The sequence below is a fragment of the Cannabis sativa genome, chromosome 1, assembly GCF_029168945.1.
Source record: "Cannabis sativa cultivar Pink pepper isolate KNU-18-1 chromosome 1, ASM2916894v1, whole genome shotgun sequence".
NCBI lineage: Eukaryota > Viridiplantae > Streptophyta > Magnoliopsida > Rosales > Cannabaceae > Cannabis > Cannabis sativa.
Genome location: NC_083601.1, coordinates 72299291 through 72310128, shown reverse-complemented (window position 1 = coordinate 72310128; position 10838 = coordinate 72299291). Strand labels below are relative to the sequence as shown.

General features: G+C 32.5%; 1 protein-coding gene across 1 annotated transcript; it reads left to right on the top strand.

Annotated features, from left to right (window-relative positions):
- LOC133033702 (amino acid transporter AVT6C-like) lies at positions 1 to 2547 on the top strand. The gene is made up of 5 exons (XM_061108743.1): positions 1 to 761; positions 1003 to 1155; positions 1252 to 1455; positions 1558 to 2023; positions 2130 to 2547. Exons 1-5 carry the CDS (start codon positions 398 to 400, stop codon positions 2257 to 2259), a joined length of 1317 nt encoding a protein of 438 aa, XP_060964726.1. The 5' UTR covers positions 1 to 397; the 3' UTR covers positions 2260 to 2547.
- Positions 2548 to 10838: the final 8291 nt, after the last annotated feature.

The following is a 10838-nucleotide window of genomic DNA, read 5'->3' as shown; positions in this document are numbered from 1 at the left end:
GACAACATGTCAAATTTCATGACTCTCAATCTAGACCATTTTCGACTATTATTAGTTCAAAGAACCACAAAAGCCAATTTATCGTCCAGATTCAGCTTTAGCTTCTACTCCGAGTTTTTGCACAAAATTCCCCTTTCCCCTAATAATAACATCTCAACCCAACCTGTCCAAAAAAAACTGTTCCGTTTTTCCAATCTCACCCTTTACATTATTAGGCTAAACTTACTTTCACAATGGATAGTTTAGTAAATTCACTGTTCTTAATGTAGCCAATCCGATTAATATATAAGACGACAATAGAATTAATAGCGTACAACGAAGGACAAGTGTTACAACAGCGCTTCTGATCCGACCCAGGAAAATCAACCAAATAAAATTGTTCGTCGCCGCCGGGAATATGTCGCCGGCGAGTGACGTACACGCTCCACTTCTCTCGCCACACGGACATCCTGGGGTGAATCCTGCGTCGGTATCTGGGGCCGTGTTCAACATCGCCACTAGTATAATCGGCGCCGGGATAATGTCTATTCCGGCGACCCTTAAAGTGCTGGGAATTATACCAGCTTTTGCTCTTATTGTCATAGTTGGTGTGTTAGTTGAAATGTCGGTGGAGTTCTTGATGAGGTTTACACATTCCGGTGAGTCCATTACCTATGCGGGGGTTATGAAAGAGTCATTTGGTCGGGTCGGGTCAGTGGCAACCCAAGTTTGTGTGATGATCACTAATCTCGGGTGTTTGATCATGTACCTCATTATAATTGGTAAAAGTTTAATATTTTCTTTACTTTCACGAAATTTTCTGTGTTTTTGTTTATTTTGGTTGACATATCCCGATAGTGTTTGATTTATTTGATGATTAAGCTGATCCCGTATTTAGTTTTAGTTAATAAATAAAAGGGCAGTTCTTTATTTCCATAGCAAACACATTCAGACAAAGATCTAATAGTCTCTCTCTGGTTCATATATAAATTTAAAGAAATAAATGTCTCGCGTTAATTTCAGCGGATGTTCTTTCCGGAAGTCAACATGGGGAAACTATACACTTTGGCGTTTTGCAAGAATGGTTCGGAAGCCACTGGTGGAACTCGCGTGAATTTGCCCTCTTGGTTACTGTCATCGTTGTTCTGTTTCCTTTGGTTTTACTTAAACGTGTTGGTAAGTCAGTAATAAAAAAGAACTCTACACAATTACATGCTCTTCTTTTGATGAAATTTTCTGATTTGATCATCTGGGGTTGTTGCGTTTTTTCAGAATCATTGAAGTTCAGCTCGTTCATATCAGTTCTTCTAGCTGTGATTTTTGTTGGCATATGTTCTGTAATGGCAATAATTGCACTCGTCCAAGGCAAAACCAAGAATCCAAGATTAGTACCTCAATTGGACGAACTAACATCCTTCTTTGACCTTTTCACTGCTGTCCCCGTTATTGTAACAGCCTTCACATTTCATTTTAATGGTAAACATAATCAACTAACAAAGAATTTAATGACCAACAGTGTATGCAATAGCTAAGCCAATTCTTGTACTAACGGTTTCTTCTACCAACCAATTTCTACAGTTCACCCAATCGGTTTCGAGCTTGGTAAGCCATCCGACATGATCTCAGCTGTTCGAGTCTCATTAGTTCTTTGTGCCGCCATCTATTTTGCAATTGGCTTGTCCGGTTACCTTCTTTTCGGAGACTCGATCATGTCAGACATACTTGTGAATTTTGACAAGAGTTCTGACACTGCAACAGGAGCATTGCTAAATGATGTAGTTAGGTTAAGCTATGCACTTCATCTGATGCTAGTTTTCCCTCTTTTGAACTTCTCATTAAGATCAAATATTGATGAATTCCTCTTCCCAAAGAAGCCCCTTTTGGCCTCGGACACCAAAAGATTTGTGGCTCTCACAATTTTACTCTTGGTCTTCTCATACTTGGCAGCCATTGCCTTCCCAAACATTTGGTACCTCTTTCAGTTTGTGGGGTCAACTTCTGCAGTTTGCCTTGCCTTCATTTTTCCTGGTGCTATTGCTTTGAGGTGAATACACTTTCTCTTTTTATGTATCTGTTTTGAAAACAACATGATTAATCAATCTGTTTTTTTTTTTTTTTTTTTAAATTTGTTCTGTTTGGAATCTTTACAGGGATGTTAATGGTATATCTACTAAGAAAGATAGGCTATTGGCAAGAATAATGATAGTCTTGGCTGTAGTTACGAGCGTTATTGCTATCTCTACGAATCTATATAATCTGCTTGGAAACAAGAAGGAATAGAGATTGGTTCCCATATTTTTTTGGTATTGAGTTGACAAGATTTTGTATTTGTAATATATGTTTTTTTTTCTTTGACATCTTTGTTTCGGTGTAGAGTGATTGTAATCCACGGGCTTAATTTATATGTATTTATATCATTATTTAGATAGTCAAGCAATATTTAGTATTTACACATTAGACCACAACATCATTACGATGCAAAACAAGTTATGGCATGTTTAGTTTGTTGTAATCGGAATTGTAATAGAATTAAATTATCCATTATAATGTTTGCTTTGCTTTTAAAAATGATGTAATGGAATTACATTGTAATCCCGAAAAGCTATATAACGAGGATTACATTGCAAAAGACTAAATAAAGTAAAGCTAAAATGACTCTAATATCCTTTTTCATATAAATATGAAAATTAAAGTAAGGGATAATTTTGTCAATTTATCACTTATTCCAATATTCATTCCAATAACAAACCAAACATCTTAATCAATTCTCATTACTATTCTTATTCCATTACATTACTATTACATTCCACCAAACCAAACATCACCTTAGTTCATATTAACTGTCTCCTTAGGAGGCTCTCAAAGCTAAGTGGGAGAATATAGTACTCTAGAGTCCTTGGTTTTGTTTTGTTAATGCACAAACAGGGGGCAGTCCCTATATACAAGGTATGGCTTTATTTGAGAAAAAAAATTTAAAAATAAAATAAAATTGGCAATTGTAGTATCTATAACTTGTATAAAAGTGTCAATGTTTTTGGACTTTTTCATATTGAATTACACATATACCCTTTTAGAATATATAACTTATATAAAAGTATCAATGTTTTTGAACTTTTTCATATTAAATTACACATGTACCCTTTAGAATATATATTACTTCACAATACAAATAAATTACATGCAAATGATAATATTTTGTATTTTATTTTTGTAATTTTTTTTTTCTATTACACATATACTCTTTTAAATCAGTATAGCTTGTAAATATATTCTTATCTTAACATTTTTTCTCTATCATTTTCAAAAAAAAATATATAGTAAATTTACAAAACATATTTTGTGCATGGCCGTTAAGTGTAAGGTAAATACCTAAGTCATATTTTTGGCGGTAAAAATACCTTCTGTTAGAGTTCTGGAACTTCCGTAGATACCTGACCGTTAAGTGCCAGGTAAGTGCCCACTTGTCATCTTCTCATTGGTCTAAATAATTTAATTTTAATTTTTTAATAAAAAATTATTTAAATATTTTAAAAAATATTAAAAAGCCATTTAAATATATAAAAATTAAAGAAAACTAAATAAAAAAATTAAATATTTTTTTTTGAAAGAAATATAATAGTGAAAATATAAAAATAATTAAACTAATATAGTGAAATTAATTAAAACTTTTTTAATAAAACAAAAATACATCTCCATCTTCACCAAACTGAAAACCCAGAATCTGCCCAAACTCCATTGTCGGACCTCTACGAACATCGGAGACGAAGCTCACCACATTTGCCGACCTCCAAGAACTGTGCTTCTCATTGTCTCTCCGCGAACCTAGATCTCGATCTCATCCCTATCAACTCGAATAACAAAAGGGTAGAGGAAAAATACATCTCATTTTAATCATCCTAGAGTGCGGCGGTGAGGACTTCTAAGGTTGGGCTAACGAGGGCTCGCGAGGGCTCGATGATGTTATGTGCTGGCAAAAGAGGAGAGGGAGGAGGTGGCCAGAATCTAGGTGCTTCAGATTTGGTTATGCATTTTTGAAAAATATTTTGAATGAGTTTTCTTATTGTTTCTGTCAGATCTAATTGCTTTAATATCTAAAATATATTTCTTATCTTTCGTAGCTTTATCTCGCACTTAAACTCATCCCCTAAATCAGATCTGGTGCTACGAAGAGAGCACCTGAAACTCCTTCGAGGGTATTTCGAAACTTCAGCAAACAATATGAGCCGACAGTGTACCAACAGTCGGAACTCCAATATGAACTAATTTTTTGGATTTATTTGACAGTCCAATTTCTCATTTGTGTTGTATTATGCACATGAATTGCAGGAAATGGATTTGAGTAATGTTAGAATTTAGTTTGTGAGTTTTTGTTTCTGGTTATTATTTATTAATGTGATTTCTATGAGTTATTGTTTTTTATTTTCTGCTGCATATTGAAAAAGAAAGAAGGGGTGATAAACTGATAATGGTAGAAGAAGGAGACGATATACAGTAATTTAGGTTTTATTTTATTTTATTGAATGATTAGTAATCTAGGTTTTAAGAGAACCTTAATTTTCATCTTTATTTTTTTAAAAAAAATATTTAAATATATATGTTTAAAATTTTATAGTATATTTTTCATTTTTTTATATTAATTTTAAATATTTAAATAATTTTTTTATTAAAAAATAAAAATCAATACATTTGGACCAATGAAAAGATGACAAGTGGATACTTACTTGTCTTTAACGGTCAGGTACCTACGGAAGTTCCAGAACTCTAACAGAAGGTATTTTTACCGCCAAAAATACGACTTAAGTATTTATCTGCTACTCGGAGTAAAACTTAAGTATTTTTGCCGCAAATTACTCTATTTAGTATAACCAATGATTGAAATCAAATGGAGATTAAAAACAAAATAAACTTTAAATAATTAAGAATGAATTTGTAATTTTAATATTAAAAAAATATTATGATAACTAACATTAATTTTTTTTTTATTTTTAAGGAAGACTAATATAGATTTTTTAGAGGAAAATAACATAGAAAATTTAAGAGATTTTTACACCTGATGCCCCTTTTCAACACTTTTTTACTTTTCTGGCATTACTCGGTTTTTTAAACATTTTTACCTTTTAAATTTTTCAATTTTAGTTTTTAAAAGTTTCATAAGTACATTTTTACCTTTTAGCATGCATATGTCATGCTTTACACCAAGGTACACGCCACCTCTTTCATAACTGCCTTTTTCCTTTTTTTTTGGATTTTTTTTTCTCTGCTTCTATTTCCTATCGTCTTCAACCTCTTCTTCCCACGATCACCCACTCCAAGCCCTAACCCACGTTTTCCTCAACATACATTGTATTCCACTTTCCTCTTTTCTCTCGATTTTAACTGTAAGTTCATCCTCCCCTATTGTATTTTTTTCTTATATAAATGGCAACCACTAGAAGTGGTTCGAAGTCCCCATCTCCGGCCAAGAAAAACACTAAAAAATCTAAGAAACCTCCAACTATTTCATCCAAAGTCGAAACTAAGATGGGGTTGAAAAAAATGTTGGGTTTTATGCCCTAAATAAAACTTCATTTCAATGTAATCCATTTTATTTAACATCAATAAAGAAACAGAAGTATTTTTCATTCATTTGTGTATGTTATGGTTCATCTTATCAATTTCTTGTCTATTTGATTTATAAATTCATCTGAAACCCTTTTCACATACTTGATCCTATTTATTGTGTTGTCAACACATTGGAAAATAAACATGACTATGTGAATAAAGATTCCTAGATTTATCAGACACAGGGTTTTACTGATATGATAATCTACAACAGAGTTTACTTGCATTTGGTATAATGCTATGTTCTTTCCAGAGCATTGGTTAAAGTAAAGCTTAGGTTGGGTGCATGGAGTATGCATCGGAAGGCACCGATATTGAACTTTGACATAGATTCATTAAACTTACCGTAATATCTATTCAAGTCAATATCGCCTAGTTGATCCTAGATCAAATGATCTTAATCCTGATATGATTAGGCTCAATCTCAAGAGTGTTATTCGTGTTCTTTGATTTTTTAGTTAAGCCTACTTTTGGGTTAGGGTGATACGTACATTTTGGGAACACGGTAGCGCAATTGAGTGGGAGCGCTAACATAAATATGGAATCTATAGCTTCTATCTGGCGAATAGAAAGTAAATGATGATTTCCTTCGAGCTTGACCAAACGAAAATAAATGGTGGAGTACTCATTTCACATAGCTGAAATATCATTTATACGGGGTTAAGTGTTTTAAGGATAAAATACATTGTAGGGTGTTACGGTAATCTAATCCATTTGCAGTGTAGATCATTCATATAGAGGATCATTGATCAAATTAGGATTATAACAATGGATTACTAATGATGTGTCTCTATGGTGGAACATATAGAGCGTTCTATATACTGAGAGTGCAATTCTAAGTTCTATGCGTGGATTCAACGAAGAATTAATAAGTCAGTGAATTTAGGTTATAAATTCTTGATCTGCTTATTGGAAGCTCGATTATATAGACCCATGGTTCCCCCACTAGTTGAGACAATATTACTTGTAAGACTCATTTAATTGGTTTTGATTAATCAATTATATTCTCAAATTAGACTATGTCTATTTGTGAATTTTGCACTAAGTAAGGGCGAAATTGTAAAGAAAGAGTTTTTAGGGCATATTTGTTAATTAAGATACTTTGTATGGTTCAATTAATAAATATGATAAATGACAATATTATTTATAGTTATTAAATAGTTAGAATTGGCATTTAAATGGTTGAATTTGAAAATTAGCGTTTTTGAGAAAATGAGATGCGGAAATGATAAAACAGCAAAATTGCAAAAAGTCAGGCCCAAATCAAATATGCCAAGGCCGGCCACTTTAATAGGGTTTATCATCTGATATTTTCTTTATTTTAATGCCAAATAATTCAAACCTAACCCTATGTGGTATGCTATAAATAGATAGTGAAGGCTTCAGGAAATATAACACTTTCACATCTTGTTTCCTTCAGAGAAAAACCTGAGCCTTCTCTCTCTAAACCTAGCCGCCACCTTCACCCTCTTCTTCTACCTTGAATAATTTCGAACCTCTTAGTGATAGAGTAGTGCCCACACACAGCAAGTGATACCTCAATCACAGTGAGGAAGATCATGAAGAAAGATATTCAACAAGAAGGAGATTCAACACTAAAGAAAGGAGAGAAAGAGATCTAGGTTCAGATCTTGATAATACTCTGCGACAGAAAGGATACAAGGGTTAGAGATCTGAACGGAAGGAGACATATTATTCCGCTGCACCCAATGTAAGGTTTCTCATACTTTATATGTGTTTAATTTATAATCGTTTTAGAAGTTCATATTTAGGGTGTTAATCAACATACTTGTGAGTAGATCTAAGATCTTGGTAAATAATTTTCAACATCTGGCCTCAGAGCCATGGTAATTGATTTTCTTGCAAGAAATTTGGAGTTAAAATGATTTGTTTGATTATTTGGATGGTATCATGTTGTTTTGTGTGTTGTATGATGATTGATTGAAGTTTGTGAATTTTCGTGAAAAATAATTGAATATATGTTTCTAGAATTATTTTTATTGGATAGTTTGGAAAAAATTAAGCAATTTACTTTTTTAGAGAACTCAATTTTGATTTAATTTGAATTAGTTATGATTTTTTGAAGATTTGAAAAAAGATAGGGTGATCACTTAACACTCGCGAGCGCGGATGGCCTATTTCCTCGGCCAGACGCGTGTTAGGATAAGTTTTGTCCGAAGCAACACGCGCATGGGGTGTCTGAAACCCCATTTCACGCGCGAAAACTATGATGGACCCTTCCAGCTGTTGGAATTTATTTTACCAGGATCTTAGATCTACTCACAAGTATGTTTATTAACATCCTAAATATGAACTTTCTAAAACGATGAAATAAACACATATAAAGTTAAAGAAACCTTACATTGGGTGCAGCGGAATATAATGACTCCTTCCGTTCAGATATCTAGCCCTTGATTCCTTTCTGTAGCAGAGCATTATCAATATCTGAACCTGGATCTCTTTCTCTGAATCTTTGATGCTGAAACTCCTTTGCTGATGATCTTTCTTCACGATCTTCCTCACTATGATTGAGGTATCACTTGATGTGTGCGGGCACTACTCTAATCACTAAGGATTTCGAAATTTGAGAGGGAAGAAAGAGAGAGTGGGTTCAGCCAAAGATAGGGAGAGAGAAGAAGGCTCAGTTTTTTTCTGAATCAGAAGTGTAGAAATTTAAGTGTAAATTTCCTGAAGCCTTCACTATCTATTTATAGCATTCCACTAGGGTTAGGTTTGAATTATTTGGCATTAAAATAATGAAAATATCAGTTTAAATTTCCTACAAAAGTGGCTGGCCCTATACAAGTGGATTTGGGCCTCACTTTTTGCAATTTTGCAGTTTTACCTTTTCTGCATCTGATTTTCTCAAAAACGCCAATTTTCTAATTCAACCATTTAAATGCCAATTCTAACTATTTAATAACTATAAATAATTATTAAATAATATTGTCATTTATCATATTTATTAATTGAACCATACAAAGTATCATAATTAACAAATATGCCCCTATAAACTCTTTCTCTACAATTTCGCCCTTACTTAGTGAAAATTTCACAAATAGACATAGTCTAATTTGAGAATTATAATTGATTAATCAAAACCAATTACATGAGTCTTACAAGCAATATTATCTCAACTAGTGGGGGGACCATGGGTCTATATAACCGAGCTTCCAATAAGTAGATCAAGAATTTATTACTAAAATTCACTAACTTATTAATTCTTCGTTGAATCCACGCATAGAACTTAGAATTGCACTCTCAGTATATAGAATGCTCTATATGTTCCACCATATAGACACATCATTAGTTATCCATTGTTATAATCCTAATGTGATCAATGATCCTCTATATGAATGATCTACACTGTAAAGGGATTAAATTACCGTTACACCCTACAATGTATTTATTCCTTAAAACACTTGACCCCGTATAAATGATATTTCAGCTTATGTGAAATGAGTACTCCACCATTTATGTTCGTTTGGTCAAGCTCGAAGGAGATCATCCTTTGCTTACTATTCGCCAGATAGAAGCTATAGATTCCATGTTTATGATAGCGCTCCCACTCAATTGCACTACCGTGTTCCCAAAATGTACGTATCACCCTGACCTAAAAGTAGGCTTAACTAATAAATCAAAGAACACGAATAGCCTTTCAAGATTGAGCCTAATCATAACAGGATTAAGAACATTTGATCTAGGATCAACTTGGCGATATTGACTTGAATAGATTTTACGGTAAGTTTTAATTAAATCTAAGTCAAAGTTCAATATCGGTCCCTTCCGATGCATACTCCATGCATCCAACCTGAGCTTTACTTTAACCAATGTTCTGGAAAGAACATAGCACTTCTCCAAATGCAACTAAACTCTGTTGTAGATTATCATATCAGTAAAACCCTATGTCTGATAAATCTAGGAAACTTTATTCACATAGTCATGTTTACTTTCCAATGTGTTGACGGCACAATAAACAAGATCAAGTATGTGAAAAGGGTTTCAGATGAATTCATACATTATATACATATAATCATGAAATAAATCATGTGAACCATGCAACATTAAATGTTATTTCTGATCTATATTAATAAGTAAATCTGATTATATTGAAATGAGTTTTATTTAGGGCATAAAACCCAACACCAGCACCGAGCTTGCTCGGCTGTGTCACCCAAAGACGCGCGCGGACAGTATGCAAAGTATACTGTTCGTACAACTCGCATGTTTTTCGTTTTTCTTCGATTTTTCATGCTATTTCATGGAATAGACTTCTGATTTTTTGTGTAGTTTTGTATTTTGATTTTTACTTTTCAATTTTCAAATCTAATATCAGAAATAAATTAATTTGAATTTTTAAATTTAATTTTAGATATTAGTGTAATTTGAATTTGAAAACAAGTAAAAATCTATCTTTTTGCTTGATTTTATATCTTATTTTTAAAGTTGATTATTTTATATTATTTTTAAATTTGATTATTTTATATTAAATATTTTTTAAATTAATTTTATTTAAAATTATTTGACCTTATTTAAATATAAAATAAGATTACTATAATCATGTTATTTTAAATAGAAGTAAGGTATTTTGCTAACTTTTAAATTTTGTTATTTTTTATTTAAATTAAATTATAAAATCTAAAAAATATTTTTTTTTATTTTATATTTAATTTATAAAATAACTTTAAAAATTTAAAAGGTGGTTAGCAATTATTTTTGAAATGATATTTAGGTTAGTTGAAACCTATTTTTTCAAAAATTTGTTGGAATTATTTTACCAGGATCTTAGATCTACTCACAAGTATGTTTATTAACATCCTAAATAAGAACTTTCTAAAACGATAAATTAAACACATATAAAGTTTAAGAAACCTTACATTGGGTGCAGCGGAATTAAATGACTCCTTCCGTTCAGATCTCTAACCCTTGAATCCTTTCTGTAGCAGAGTATTATCAAGATCTGAACCTGGATCTCTTTCTCTGAATCCGTGATGCTGAATCTCCTTTGCTGATGATCTTTCTTCACGATCTTCCTCACTATGATTGAGGTATTGATTGATGTGTGTGGGCACTACTCTAATCACTAAGGTAATTTCGAAATTCTAAGGAAGAAGAGAGAGAGAGAGTGGCGGCTAGAGAAGAGAGAGAGGAGGCTCAGGTTTTTCTGATTCAGAAAGTGTAATTTTCCTGAAGCCTTCACTATCTATTTATAGCATTCCACTAGGGTTAGATTTGAATTATATGGCATTAAAATAATG